Source organism: Heterodontus francisci, chromosome 1 (assembly GCF_036365525.1).
Source record: "Heterodontus francisci isolate sHetFra1 chromosome 1, sHetFra1.hap1, whole genome shotgun sequence".
Lineage (NCBI taxonomy): Eukaryota > Metazoa > Chordata > Chondrichthyes > Heterodontiformes > Heterodontidae > Heterodontus > Heterodontus francisci.
The window spans coordinates 97,079,640-97,095,798 of NC_090371.1; the positions used below are offsets into that span (position 1 = coordinate 97,079,640).

Here is a 16,159-nt window from a genome sequence, read left to right on the forward strand (position 1 = left end):
TAGCATATTGTGTTCAATTCTAGACACCATGCTTTAGGAACGATGTCAAGGCCTTGGAGAGGGTGCAGAAGAGATTTACTAGAATTATACCAGTGATAAGTGACTCAGTTATTTGGAGAGACTAGGGTAGCTGAAATTGTTTTCCTTAGAGCAGAGAAGGTGATGGGAGATTTAACAGAGGTGTGCAAATCTATAAGGATGTTGATAGAGTAAATAAGGAAAAAACTGTTTCCACTGGCAGGAGGGTCAATAACCAGAGGACACAGATTTAAGATAATTGGCAAAAGAACCACAGAAAAGATAAAGAGAATTTGTTTTATGCAGCCAGTTATTATAACCTGGTTTACACTGCCTTGTGGAAGCAAATTCAATAGAAACTTTCAAAAGGGAATTGGATCTATACTTTGAAAGGAAAAATGTGCAGGGCTATGGAGAAACAGCACGGGAGTGGGACTAATTGGATAACTCTTTTAAAGAGCCGGCACATGCACGATGAGCTCAACGGCCTCCTTCTTTGTTCTATGATTTTTTTTTTAGAGATACGGCACTGAAACAGGCCCTTCGGCCCACCGAGTCTGTGCCGACCATCAACCACCCATTTATACTAATCCTACACTAATCCCATATTCCTACCACATCCCCACCTGTCCCTATATTTTCCCTACCATCTACCTATACTAGGGGCAATTGCTAATGGCCAATTTACCTATCAACCTGCAAGTCTTTGGCATGTGGGAGGAAACCAGAGCACCCGGAGGAAACCCACGCAGACACAGGGAGAACTTGCAAATTCCACACAGGCAGTACCCGGAATCGAACCCGGGTCACTGGAGCTGTGAGGCTGCGGTGCTAACCACTGCGCCACTGTGCCGCCCAAATGCTTAGAACTCCCCTGTTCTTCTTTGAATAGTGTCATGGGAGCTTTTACATCCATATAAGTGAACAGACGAGGTCTCAGTTTAACATTTCATTTGAAAGACAGTTACTCTGAAAATGCAGCACACCCTCAATACTATAAATTGAAGTGGCTGCCTGGATAAGTCCGAATGGACTTGAACTCATAATCTTCTCAGAGACAATGCTGTGGCTGAGTAAAACAGTCACAGAAAAACCTGCTGCTGCAGCAACAATCAGGTTCCTGACCCACTGCCACCAAGCCCCATCCCCCCGACCCCCACCGCTGCAATTGGGTCTGTTGCATTAAAATTCTGCTCTAAGGATGAAGCAGAACAAAACATAACATTCAGAGACAATAATCCTGAGCTTGCAAGAGGACTGATGCTTCATGCTTCCCTATTCCTTCCATGCTCTGATATCCCAGGATACCCTAGATTTCTTATCTACAGAGGCGAGAATCATGGATTATGGTCATGCCACTGCACCTCATTATGTAAAATTTAAAACTACACACTTTAAGATTGAGATTTTAAAACTTTAAATAATTTTTGCTGAGACCTGTAAATGTTTAATCCATCATTTTCATGGCCTATGTACATAACATAGAAAGCATTTGTGCTTATGTTTGTCAACAGGTTACCTCTTTAAATGGTTAAACAACCAGAGAAAATGGACTTTCAAGAAATTAGAATGGAACATTTTGGTCACCAAAGTTTAATTTTCTGGTAAAGTTTATATCTTGCAATCTTTTGCAGTTTTACATGCAATTCTAAAAATAATTTACTCAACTCTTTCTTGTGGGAAAACTTTTGACACAGATAATGAGGTTTTAAATCTTGTGCTCATAGAGCCACTTTGCCTCAGGAAGTAGCTATAGCAACTAGTAGAAAAAACCTCAAGTTCGATGCAAATCATACCACACAAATTCTCAACAGACTGTGAGTGGAAATAATGCAATTTGACCAACAGTCTTAAAGATCATGTAGGAGATTGTACAGCAATTATTTTCATTCTGTTGCTTCTTTGTTCCATTCCACTCCTCTCCCCTACCATCCAGCCACCCCCACTTTCACACACCAATTATCATCAAAAGGAGCTTAAAGTGGCAATCTAGAAAACTCACAAAAACTAAAGAACAGCTTAAAAATAGCATAACAACATAAAACTGAAAAAACAGCATTGAGCAATAATTAAATACCTGTTCCAGGGGAATTGGACCAACTTCTAGAACACGGAAAACTACACTTCACCTGAACCAAAATGGCACCAGTGTGCTTGTACAGAGGGTAAATAAAGCTGTAGTAAAATGTGAGATTATCCACTTTGGTGGCAAAAACATAAAGGCAGATTATTAGCTGAACGGCGATAGATTGGGAAAGGGGGAGGTACAGCGAGACCTGGGTGCCCTTGTGCACCAATTGCTGAAAGTAAGCATGCAGGTGCAGCAGGCAGTTAAGAAGGCAAATGGTATGTTGCCTTCAAAGCGAGAGGATTCAAGTACAGGAGCAAGGATGCAATTATACAAGGCCTTGGTGAGACCACATCTGGAGTATTGTGTGCAGTTTTGGTCTCCTTATCTGAGGAAGAATGTTCTTGCTATGGAGGTAGTGCAGCGAAGGTTCACCAGACTGATTCCTGGGATGGCAGGACTGACATATGGACAGAGATTGGGTTGATTAGGCTTATATTCGCTAGAGTTTAGAAGAATGAGAGGGGATCTCATAGAAACCTACAAAATTCGAACAGGACTGGACAGACTACTTGCAGGAAGAATGTTCCCAATGGCGGGGGAGTCCAGGACCAGGGGTCACAGTCTAAGGATAAAGGGTAAGCCATTTAGGACTGAGATGAGGAGGGATTTCTTCACCCAGAGAGTGGTGAACCTGTGGAATTCTCTACCACACAAAGTAGTTGAGGACAAATCATTAAATATATTCAAGAAAGAGTTAGATATAGTTCTTAGAGCTAAAGGAATCAAGGGATAGGGGGAGAAAGCGGGAACAGGGTGCGGAGTTTGAACGATCAGCCATGATCTTGTTGAATGGCGCTGCAGACTCGAAGGGCCGAATGGCCTACTCCTGCTCCTACTTTCTATGTTTCTATGTTTTATTGCAGTAGGTGGAAAAGTCTACATTTGCAAACAGAGAGGGAGAAAAGGATTAATATAAGCTTGTGGGATAGAAGCTGTAGTTTTTAGTTGAAAATATTATCCAAGGAGAAAGGGAGAAAAGAGGATCTGAGATAATGAATGATAGACACACTGGGCTGAATTTTAAGTTTTGAACGCCAGTCCCGCCATCATTCCCAGAGTCAGCCACAAGGCACATCAGGGGATGCAATGGACGGCCGCATGCGATTCAGCGGCGGCCAGCCAGTTAAGACTAATGAGCCGTGAGCTCCAACCAATTGCAAGGTCAGAGTCGGGCCCGAAGGCAGGGAGCAGGTGACGCCTCGGCAGGATCTGGCACCATTTTCAAAGGGCTGCCTGTCCTATATTGAACTCTGCATTGGGAAGGCCTGGAAGAGGAGGAGGTGACATCAGATGATTAGAGATGGCTGATAGTAGACCCCATGCGGCCCTACACTTTCTGGATGCCTCCTTCCAGGTGCTACTGCAGGCTGTCAGGGAGAGGAGAAACATTTTGTTGTGCATCACACAGCAAACCACTACAATACAGGAGACCCTTGCTGAGGCCTCAATGGAGTTCCCGAAGCCTGGGTGAATGAGGTCCATGATAAATGGCCTCTCCCTTAAAGGCGTACTGAAGGACCCCACCATACCGATCTAGGCATCTGAATCTTATCTTCAGCAGACCAATGGCAGTGGCGTAGTGGTATTGTCACTGGACTGATATTCCAGAGACCCAGGGTATTTCTCTAGGGACATGGGCTTGAATCCCACCACAGCAGAAGATGGAATTTGAATTCAATTAATAAAATCTGGAATTAAAAGCTGGTCTAATGATGGCCATGAAACTATTGTCGATTGTTGTAAAAACACATCTGGTTCACTAATGTCCTTTAGGGAAGGAAATCTGCTGTCCTTACCTGGTCTGTCCTACATGTGACTCCAGAGCCACATCAATGTGGTTGACTCTTAAATGGCCTCGCAAGCCACTCAGTTGTATCTAAACGCTACGAGCTACGAAGTCAATTAAACAGAATGAAACCGGACAGACCACCCGGCATCGACCTAGGCACCGGAAATGACAACGGCAAACCCAGCCCTGTCAACCCTGCAAAGTCCTCCTTACTAACATCCGGGGGCTTGTGCCAAAGTTGGGAGAGCTGTCCCACAGACTAGTCAAGCAACAGCCTGACATAGTCATACTCACCGAATCATACCTTACAGAAAATGTCCCAGACACAGCCATCACCTTCCCTGGGTATGTCCTGTCTCACCGGCAGGACAGACCCACAGAGGTGGCGGCACAGTGGTATACAGTTGGGAGGTAGTTGCCCTGGGAGACCTCAACATCGACTCTGGACCCCATGAAGTGTCATGGCATCAGGTCAAACATGGGCAAGGAAACCTCCTGCTGATTACCACCTACCGCCCTCCCTCAGCTGATGAATCAGTGCTCCTCCATGTTGATCACCACTTGGAGGAAGCATTGATGATGGCAAGGGTGCAGAATGTACTCTGGGTGGGGGACTTCAATGTCCCTCACCAAGAGTGGCTCGGTAGCACCACTACTGACCGAGCTGGCCGAGTCCTAAAGGACATAGCTACTAGACTGGGTCTGCGGCAGGTGGTGGGGGAACCAATAAGAGGGAAAAACATACTTGACCTCGTCCTCACCAATCTGCCTGCCACAGATGCATCTGTCCATGACAGTATTGGTAGGAGTGACCACTGCACAGTTCTTGTGGAGACGAAGTCCCACCTTCACATTGAGGATACCGTCCATCGTGTTGTGTGGCACTACCACTGTGCTAAATGGGATAGATTTCAAACAGATTTAGCAATGCAAGACTGGGCATCCATATGAGGTGCTGTGGGCCATCAGCAGCAGCAGATTTGTACTCAATCACAATCTGTAACCTCATGGCCCGACAGATTCCCCACTCTACCGTTACCATCAAGCCGGGAGACCAACCCTGATTCAACTAAGAGTGCAGGAGGGCATGCCAGGAGCAGCACCAGGCATACCTCAAAATGAGGTGTCAACCTGGTGAAGCTACAACACAGGACGACTTGCGTGCCAAACTGCGTAAGCAGCATGCGATAGACAGAGCTAAGTGATCCCATAACCAATGGATCAGATCTAAGCTCTGCAGTCCTGCCACATCCAGCTGTGAATGGTGGTGGACAATTAAACAACTAACTGGAGGAGGTGGCTCCACAAATATCCCCATCCTCAATGATGGGGGAGCCCAGCACATCAGTGCGAAAGATAAGGCTGAAGCAGTTGCAACAATCTTCAGCCAGAAGTGCCGAGTTGATGATCCATCTTGGCCTCCTTCTGATGTCCCCAGCATCACAGATGCCAGACTTCAGCCAATTCGATTCACTCCACATGATATCAAGAAATGACTGAAGGCATTCCAGCAATAGTACTGAAGACCTGTGCTCCAGAACTTGCTGCGCCCCTAGCCAAGCTGTTCCAGTACAGCTACAACACTAGCATCTACCCTGCAATGTGGAAAATTGCCCAGGTATGTCCTGTACATAAAAAGCAGGACAAGTCCAACCCGGCCAATTACCGCCCTATTAGTCTACTCTCAATCATCAGTAAAGTGATGGAAGGTGTCATCGACAGTGCTATCAAGTGGCACTTGCTTAGTAATAACCTGGTCAGTGACGCTCAGTTTGGATTCCACCAGGGCCACTCAGCTCCTGCCCTCATTACAGCCTTGGTTCAAACATGGAAAAAGCAGTTGAACTCAAGAGGTGAGGTGAGAGTGACTGCCCTTGAAATAAAGGCAGCATTTGACCGAGTATGGCATCAAGGAGCCCTAGCAAAACTGAAATCGATGGGAATCAGGGGGAAACTCTCCACTGGTTGGAGTCATACCTAGTGCAAAGGAAGATGGTTGTTGGAGGTCAATCATCTGAGCTCCAGGATATCACTGCAGGAGTTCCTCAGGGTAGCGTCGCAGGCCCAACCATTTCAGCTGCTTCATCAATGACCTTCCTTCCATCATAAAGTCAGAAGTGGGGATGTTCGCTGATAATTGCACAATGTTCAGCACCATTTGTGACTCCTCAGATACTGAAGCAGTAGAAATGCAGAAAGACCTGGACAATATCCAGGCTTGGGCTGATAAGTGGCAAGTAACATTCGCGCCACACAAGTGCCAGGCAATGACCATCTCCAACAAGAGAGAATCTTACCATCTACTCTTGACATTCAATGACATTACGATCGCCAAATCCCCCACTATCAATATCCTAGGGGTTACCATTAACCAGAAACTGAACTGGAGTAGTCATATAAATACCATGGCAACCAGAACAGGTCAGAGCCTAGGAATTCTGCGGTGAGTAACTCACCTCCTGACTCCCCAAAGCCTGTCCACCATCTACATGGTAAAAGTCAGGAGTGTGATGGAATACTCTCCTCTTGCCTGGATGGGTGCAGCTCCAACAACACTCAAGAAGCTCGACACCATCCAGGACAAAGCAGCCCATTTGATTGGCATCCCCTCCACAAACATTCACTCCCTCCACCACTGACACACAGTGGCAGCAGTGTGTACCATTTACAAGATGCACTGTAGCAACACACCAAGGCTCCTTAGACAGCACCTTCCAAATCCGCAACCTCTACCAACTAGAAGGACAAGGGCAGCAAATGCATGGGAACACCACCACCTGCAAGTTCCCCTCCGAGACACACCATCCTGACTTAGAACTATATCGCTGTTCCTTCACTGTCGCTTGATCAAAATCCTGGAACTCCCTTCCTAACAGCACTGTGGGTGTACCTACCTCACATGGACTGCAGCAGTTCAAGAAGGCAGCTCACCACCACCTTCTCAAGGGCAATTAGGGATGGGCAATAAATGCTGCACTAGCCAACGACGCCCACATCCCATGAACGAATCAAAAATTTTAAAAATGGCCTGCTCAACGGTAGTTCGCGTTGTCCTGTGACAGGCCTTGTACCTCTCCTCTGCATCTATGCAAGACTTCCTCACAGGCATCAGTCGCCATATCTTCAGTGTCTCCAAGGATCCATACCTGAAGGCTGGAGGGAAGGTGGTAACGTTCAGGCACTTGTGTCTGCCTTAAAATGTAGGCATTGTAACAACTTCCCAGATAGCGTGCGCAGACCGTGATCCATTTACAGTGGTCGTACACCAGTTGTACATTGAGGGGGTGGAAGCCCTTCCTGTTGGTGAAGGCCACTGGCTGGTGTTCCGGAGCTTTGATGCCCACATTGATGCAGTCGATAACCCCACTGCACCAGGGGGAATCCAGCGATGGTCCCGTAACCAGTGGCCCTCTCAACTTGTGATTTGGGATCCGTGTAGAAGCACGCATAATCTCCGGCCTTCCTGAACAGGGCATTGATGCACTGATGTACCTGGACTGTGAGATTCCACAAATGTCCCCTGTTGATCCCTGGAATGATCTGGTGATATAGAAGTTCAGTGTCATGGTGACCTTCAGGGCCACTGGAATTGGATTCCCACCCAGTCCCCTGGGGCACAGCTGATTAAGCATCATTGCAAACAAGTCAGTGATGGCATCCCGAGAGAGGCATAGTCTTCATTGGCATTGCCTCTCAGACATCTGCAGGTAGTTGAGCCTCAACCTGTACACTCTTTCTGGAGGGTACATCCTTCTGCGCCGGCCACCTCCCTCTCTGTCTCCTCTTTGCCCTTCTACTGTGTCTGGACACCACTGAGGTCCCTCCTTGGTCCATAGTCCATTGCTGTGCCGCTGCAGGTGCCTGACCCTCCCTTCCACTCAGGTACACTTCGTCTTCGAAGGGGTCCCTGAAGCCTGGTGAATTAGGCCCATGATATATGGCCTCTCCCTTAGAGACAGTCTTGCCCCAGCTGTGTCCCCCTCTTGATGCCCACACTTGTGACCCTTGCCTAGTTGTCACTTGCCTGTTGTCCTCTTGTATTGGCCCCCCTGCAGCACAGCCAACCTTCCTCTCACTCTTTACATGCTAAGCTCAGCCCTCCCCTCGTGGCCCTTCTTGGGCCTCAATCTTTGCCCTTTTGATAGCCTTCCCTTCCAGGCAGCCATGATCTGCTCCCTCAATATCGCCTCCTTGAAGGAGGTGAAACTTTGAAGCCTCATGAGACCCTTGTGCTGTTTACAAAATTGCATCCGACACATAAAATCGCTTTCAATTGGCCATTTAACAAGCTTAATTACTGCCCGCCGCGTTGCCATTGGACCTCTGCCCTCCATGTTTGCCATCATGGACAAAATCGGGATGGGATGTCACTACCCTGACGTGTTCTGCACCGATTTTATGTCCCCCACGACTCCATGCCTGTCCACATCATTCCCTTAAAATTCAGCCCACTGTTGTAGATCGGGCAAGGGATACAAAAATTAAAAGATAAAACGAGGAAAAAGAATATGAAAGTAAGAGGGGCCAAAAGGGATTATGAAAAATAACTGATAGGTAATATAAAAGGAAATATTAAATATAAAGCAAGAACTTGCATTTATATAGTACCTTTCATAACCTTCCAAGGTACTTTTGAAATGTAGTCACTACAGCAATGTAGGAAACGCAGCAGCCAATTTGTGCCCAGCAAGAGTCCACAAACAGCAAGGGATTCATAAGCATAAAAATGTCAAACATTAGTTGAAGAAAGGATAGGACAACTATGTGATGATAGAAGGAATCTAATTGAGGAGGATGAAAGCACAGTAGAGATACTAAATAAATAAATTGCATTATTTTTATAAATATTGGTGGAGATGCAAATATTGGTGTACAAAAGGAGAACATGGAACAACTGTTAGAGTTAACTGTGGAAAAGGAATTAGTTCTGAAAAATTAGGAGAACTCAGAGTGAATCAGTCAACGGGCCCTGATGGAATAAAGTCTGTTGAAAGACGTCAGATGCAATAGCAGTGACTTTGGTCACAATTCTTCACTCCTCCTTCAATATGCAAATTATACCATAGGACTAGAGAATAGCTGATGTAACATTCTTATTCAAGGAGGGATATAAAGTTAAACCAGATAACTATAGATAATCAAGTTCAATACAGCTATGGGTTAAATCTGAAAATTTATTACTCAAGATCAAATTAGTTTTTTCAAGAAATGCCCCGAAGGGAATGCAGTAGAGGCAGTGTATATGGATTTTAAAAAGACATTCAACAAAGTTCTCACAAGAGACTTGTTCCAAAAATTCAAGTTTATGGTACAAGAAATATCGCACCATGGATAGAATGTTGGTTGACAGACAAGAAGCAAAGGAGAAAAAATTCATTTGCGTAACAGACTATGTAGATTTCTTGGGAACAGAGCACCATGGGCCACTACTTGCACTTTGAACAACACTACATGAATGAAATTTTCTGCCAAAGAGTTAGGGTAAATTGATGTTGCTCAGACTGGGACAGCAATGTGGTTGACATTTAACCGTCCTCTAAAATGGCTGAGCAAGCCAATCAGTGGTGTTCAAGAATTAGGGATGGGCAATAAATGCTGACCTTGCCAGCAATGCCCATGTTGCTATGGGTCTGGAGTCACATATAGACCAAGCTGGGTAAGGAAAACAGATTTCCCTCCCTGAAGGATATGAGTGAAACAGATGCATTGTTACAACAATCCAGTAATTACATGGTCAATATTAATGATACTATCAGATTTATTTCACTGATTTTTAAGCTCACCAGCTGCCATGGTGGGATTTGAACTCATGTCTCTGAATACCCACATCCTGTGAATTAATTTTTTTTAAATCTTAATTTTAAAGTAAAAATTCAGTACGTTGAAAGCAAACAGATAAGTAATGGCATCAGTTTACCTTTACAAGTCTGGCTACATTTTCTATTGATGGTCACAATTCTGGACTTGTTCAAGCTGGAAGATATCACTCTCTGGGGTTTCTATTTAAAAATATAGTTAAAACAATTATGAACACTCGTTTTAGTCATAAAAATAGAAAATGCTGGAAATACTCATCAGGTTTGGCTGCCCTGTGGAGAGAGAAAGAGAATTAACGGGCCAAATTTTCAAACAGCCGTGCAGAGGTGCATCCTGCAATTTCCTGCCATCGGCTGGCATGCCAATTTACCGGCATGTTCCTGCCTCCGGGCTGCCGATTTGTCAATGCTGGAGGGCCACCTATTGGCCCTGCAGCCTTGGGAGCTTGCGCTCTGTCTTTGTTTCCAGGGTCCCACTGCCAGCTGTTTTGGGTTCCCGACCCAGAATTCAGTCGCCATCATGATCAGGACCCAGGAACAGAAATCCAGCCCAACATTTCAGGTCAATGACCTTTCAAGAGAACTAGTTTTAGTAGCACATGCTTGCAATACATACACAAGAGCCTAGAAATTGCTGGACACAGGCAACATAGAAACAGGAAAAGGTCATTTAGCCTCTCAAACCTCTTCCGTCGTTCAGTGAGATCGTGGCTGATCTGCAGCTTTTTCCCCATATCCCTTAATTCCTTTGGTATCTAAAAATCTATCAATCTCAGTGTTACAGCCAGATGAGAAAGGTGTCTAGGGGTCTTTTCAGCCTTTACCTGGTCTTATTTTAACAGGATTTGTGGTTGATCAACGGGTGGTTGCTGTGTCAGTTGGGGAGCACTTTGGGACCAGTGACCATAACTCTATTAGCTTCAAGATAGTTATGGAAAAGGATAGGACTGGTCCTCAGGTTGAAGTCCTAAATTGGGGGAAGGCTAATTTCGATGGCATCAGACAGGAGCTCTCAAAAGTTGAATGGGAGAGGCTGTTTACAGGTAAAGGGACGTCTGGCAAGTGGGAGGCTTTTAAAAGTGAGATAGGAAGAGTTCAGGGCCGGCATGTTCCTGTTAGATGGGAGGGCAAAGTTTAGGGAACCTTGGTTGATGAGGGATATTGAGGATCTGGTCAGGACAAAGAAGGAGGCATATGTCAGGTATAGGCAGCTGGGATCGAGCGACTCCCTCGAGGAGTATAGGGGATGTAGGACTACACTTAAGAAGGAAATTAGGAGGGCAAAAAGGGGCCATGAGATTTCCCTGGCAGATAAGATAAAGGAGAATCCTAAAAGATTCTATAAGTATATTAAGAGTAAAAAGGTAGCTAAGGAGAGAGTAGGTCCCCTTAAGAATCAGTGTGGCAATCTATGTGTGGAGCCAGGGGAAATGGGCAAGGTCTTAAATGAATATTTCTCATCCGTATTTACTATGGAGAAGGTCCTGGAAGCTAGTGAGTTCAAGGGAGGGAACACAGATATCCTGGAGCATATCAACATTACAAAGGAGGAGGTGTTGGAGGCTTTGAAGCACATTAAGGTGGATAAATCCCCAGGGCCTGACCAGGTGTATCCTAGGATGCTATGGGAAGCAAGGAAGGAGATTGCTGGGGCCCTGGCAGAGATTTTTGTATCATCGTTAGCCATGCATGAGGTACCGGAAGACTGGAGGAGAGCTAACGTTGTGCCTTTATTTAAGAAGGGCAGCAGGGATAAGCCAGGGAACTACAGGCCGGTGAGCCTTACATCAGTGGTGGGAAAGTTATTGGAAGGGATTCTGAAGACAGGATTTATATGCATTTGGAATGGCATGGTCTGATTAAGGATAGTCAGCATGGCTTACGAGGGCAGGGCGATGGACCTTGTCTACATGGACTTTAGCAAGGCCTTTGACAAGGTCCTGCATGGTAGGCTGGTCCAGAAGGTTTGAACACATGGGATCCAGGGTAAGCTAGCAAATTGGATACAACATTGGCTTGGTGATAGGAAGCAGAGGGTGGTAGTGGAAGGTTGTTTTTCAGATGGAGGCCGGTGACCAGTGGTGTGCCGCAGGGATCAGTGCTGGGCCCTCTGTTGTTTGCCATATATATTAATGACTTGGATATGAATGTAAAGGGCATGATTAGTAAGTTTGCAGATGACACCAAAATTGGTGGTATAGTGGACAGTGCAGAAGGTTGTCTAAGGTTACAACAGGATATAGATCAACTGGGAAAGTGAGCAAGGGAGTGGCAAATGGAATTTAACACAGACAAGTGTGAAGTGATGCATTTTGGGAAGTTAAACCAGGGCAGGACATATACAGTGAATGGCAGGGCCCTGGGGAGTATTGTTGAGCAGAGAGACCATGGCGTGCAAGTACATAGCTCCCTGAAAGTGGCAACACAGGGAAACAGGGTGGTGAAGAAGGCGTATGGTATGCTTGCTTTCATTGGCTGAGACATTGAGTACAAGAGTTGGGACGTCATGTTACAGTTGTACATAACGTTGGTTAGGCCGCATTTGGAGTACTGTGAGCAGTTCTGGTAGCCACACTACAGGAAAGATGTGATTGAGCTGGAGAGGGTGCAGAAAAGATTCACAAGGATGTTGCCTGGTTTGGAGGGCTTGAGTTATAAAGAGAGATTGGATAGGCTGGGTCTGTTTTCCCTGGAGCAAAGGAGGCTGAGAGGGGACATGATAGAGGTATATAAAATTATGAGAGGCATAGATAGGGTAGATAGCCAGAGTCTGTTTCCCATGGTAGGGATGACTAAAACTAGAGGGCATAGATTTAAGGTGAGAGGGAGGAGTTTAAAGGGGATCAAAGGGGTAAATTTTTCACACAAAGAATAGTGGGTATCTGGAATGAGCTGCCTGAGGAGGTGCTGGAGGCAGGAACAGTAGTGACATTTAAGAGGCATCTGGACAGGTACTTGAATGCGCAAGGCATAGAAGATATGGAATTAATACAGGCAGGTGGGATTAGTATAGATAGGCATTATGGTCGGCATGGACGTGGTGGGCCGAAGGGCCTGTTTCTCTGCTGTACGACTCTATGGCTCTATGAGTCTAATTTTTTAAACACACTGTTTTGAGCTCCCCCTTGGTGAATCCCTGTTCACCGCTTTCCAATTATAAGGCAAAGAAACCAGCACACCAGGTTTTCTTAGGTTTAAAGAAGAAAAGTGAATTTTACTGAAACTTAAACTGAAACTCGAATTCAGTTAACACCTACGAATACACTCCGCACCTCACACTAGCATGCATAAGCGATATGCACATGCAAATAGAGACAGGAAAGAGCAGAAGAAAAATAGTGGAGAGGTTTGAGGCAATCTCTGAAGAGGGTTTTTTTTTTTACTGTGCTTCGAGCTCGCTGCAGAGTCCTTGCTTGTAGGTTGTCTTGCTTTTCGTTGGGGCTTAGTATTCTTCTTAACCCTTGTTCACGGTAGAAGACTTTTCTCTCTTGGGGTTCATGTGTCTTCAATGGATTCCAAAGCTGGTGAGAGAGAGATGAGAGTAGATAGGAGAAAGATGTTCTCAATCCAGGAGTCAGGAGCTGGCTGCCAGTTCAAAACTCCGTGGTAAGTTCAAATTCCTGCAACAGCCAATTAATCATGAGACTAATATAATATAAACACAAAAAATGCTGGAAATACTCAGCAGATCTGGCAGCATCTGTGGAGAGAGAAGCAGAGTTAATGTTTCGGTCAATGACCTTTGATTAGAACTGGCAAAGGTTAGAAATGTAATAGGTTTTAAGCAAGTAAAGCATGGGAGGGACAAAAGATAACAAAAGGGAAGGTGTTGATAGGACAGAGGGTCACAGAGAATAACTGAGCAGAAGGTGATGGAACAAAGGCAAAGGGTGTGTTCATGGTGTGGTGAAAGACAAAGCGTTAGTGCAGAGAGGGTATTAAGTGACCAAATAATAAACAGCCATGGCCAAAAGCACATGCATGAAAAAAACCAGTGGGCAGGCACATGGTAAAAAAAATGAATGATGAAACAAACTAAAATAAAATAAAAAGAAAAAAGAAAACTGAAAATACAGAAGGGGGGCAAGTCATGCTCTGAAATTATTGAATTCAATGTTCAGTCCGGCAGGCTGCAGCATGCCTAATTGGTAAATGAGATGCTGTTCCTCAAGCTTGTGTTGATGTTCATTGGAACAGAGATGTGGGCAGGAAAGCAGAGGGGTGTGTTGAAATGGCAAGTGACAGGAAGCTTGGGGTCGTGTTTCGAGACTGAGCGAAGGTGTTCTGCAAAGGGGTCACCCAATCTGCACTTGGTCTCCCCAATATAGAGGAGACCACATTGTGAGCAGCTGCATACTAAATTGAAAGAAGTACAAGTACATTGCTGCTTCACCTGAAAGTAGTGTTTGGGGCCTCAGACAATGAGGAGAGAGGAGGTAAAAGGGCAGGTGTGACACCTCCTGTGATTGCATGGAAAGGTGCCATGGGAAGGGGATGAGGTGTCGGGGGTAATGGAGGAGTGGACCAGGGTGTCGCGGATGGAACGATCCCTTCAGAATGCTGACAGTAGAGGGGAGGGGAAGATGCATTTGGTAGTGACATCACGCTGAACATGGCAGAAATGGCAGAAGATGATCCTTTGGATGTAGAGGCTGGTGGGGTGGAAAGTGAGGACAAGGGGAACCCTGTTGCGGTTCTGGGAGGAAGAGGAAGTGGTGAGGATAGAGGTGCGGGAAATGGGACAGACACGGTTGAGGGCCCTGTCAACCACAGTGGGGGAGGAACCCTCATTGAGGAAAAAGGAAGACATATCAGAAGCGTTGTTGTGGAAGGTCGCATCATCAAAGCAGATGCGTTGGAGATGGAGAAATTGGAAGAATGGAATGGAGTCCTTACAGGAGGCAGGGTGTGACGAAGTATAGTTGAGGTAGCTGTGGGAGTTGTGGGCTTATAATGAATATTAGTAGACAGCTTATCCCCAGAGATGGAGACAGAGAAGTCAAGGTAAGGAAGGGAAGAGATGGACCATGTAAAGGTGAGAGAAGGGTGGAAATTGGGAGCAAAGTTGATAAAAGTTTTCCAGTTCGAGGTGGGAGCAGGAAACGGAACCAATACAGTCAATGCACCAGAAAAAGAGTTGGGGGAGGGGGCCTGAGTAGGAATGGAACAAGGAATGTTTGACATATCCCATAAAAACACAGACATAACTAAGACCCATGTGGGTACCCTTGGCAACCCCTTTTACTTGAAGGAAGTGAATGGAGTTGAAGGAGTTGTTTTTCAATGTAAGAACAAGTTCAGCCAGGCGGAGGAGGGTGGTGGTGGATGGGGACTGGTTGGGCCTCTGTTCAAGGAAGAAGCAGCGAGCCCTCAAACGGTCCTGGTGGGGGATGGAGGTGTAGAGAGATTGGACATCCATAGTAAAGAGGAGGTGGTTAGGGCCAGGAAACTGGAAATTGTCAAAATGACATAGGGCATCAGAAGAGTCACGGAAGTAGGTGGGAAGAGACTGGATAGAGAAAAGATAGTCATGATAGGAAGAAATAAGTTCAGTGGGACAGGAACAGGCTGAAATGATGGGTCTGCCAGGATAGTCCTGTTTGTGGATTTTAGGAAGGAGATAGAAGCGGGCTGTCCTGGGTTGTGGGACTATGAGGTTGGAAGCTGTAGAGGGGAGATCTCCGGAGGAGATGAGGTCAGTGACAGTCCTGTTGACAGTAGCCTGATGTTCAGTGGTGGGGTCATGGTCCAGGGGGAGGTAGGAAGAAGTGTCTGAGAGTTGGCGCTCAGCCTCTGCAGGGTAGAGGTCGGTATGCCAGACAACAACAGCACCACCCTTGTCTGCAGGTTTGATCACAATGTCGGGGTTAGACCTGAGAGACCTGATGAAGGGTCATTGACCTGAAACGTTAACTCTGTTTCTCTCTCCACAGACGCTGCCAGACTTGCTGAGTATTTCCAACATTTTGTTTCAGATTTCCAGCATCAGTAGTATTTTGCTTTTATTATCGTCATGTGACTAAACTGGTCGGACCATGTCTTTTGTGTATTGGGGAGCAAGGACTGGTTCCTTTGTTCCAACTCTGTCTGCTAGTATGCAAAAAATGTCTTTTCAGCCAGGGACTTGGCAAGCCCTTGTAATAGGCCTTCATTTCTTCCCAGCAACAATTTGAAGTTTAATGTCCATGTGGCAAAATTAATGTGCCTCATTCTTGGCAGGTGGGGGCCTGCATCACACTGGGTTCCAGACTGCACCGTTTGATGTTGGTCAGAGTCTGTGAGCAGGTTCTGGTCCTTGCAGATTTCTCCTTGGTAATGCTCTTGTGGATAGTTATGATGTTGAGGTTCTTACACGCTGGTCATCCTGCCACTGCTGGTCTGCTCGTTTCTACTCGGTAAAACATT

At 45.8% G+C, this 16,159-nt stretch overlaps 1 protein-coding gene across 2 annotated transcripts in view; it reads right to left on the reverse strand.

Annotated features, from left to right (window-relative positions):
- Positions 1-16,159, reverse strand: part of LOC137381996 (cell division cycle protein 20 homolog) — a 67,146-nt gene that overhangs the window by 40,841 nt on the left and 10,146 nt on the right. Inside the window, exons 3-4 of one of the 2 annotated variants that reach the window (XM_068054439.1) lie at positions 13,138-13,275; positions 9,856-9,937 (exon numbers count right to left, since the gene is read on the reverse strand). In XM_068054439.1, coding sequence (XP_067910540.1) covers positions 9,856-9,937; positions 13,138-13,275 — 220 coding nt within the window. The remainder of the gene's footprint in view (positions 1-9,855; positions 9,938-13,137; positions 13,276-16,159) is intronic. The other variant, XM_068054449.1, reaches the window with a different exon arrangement.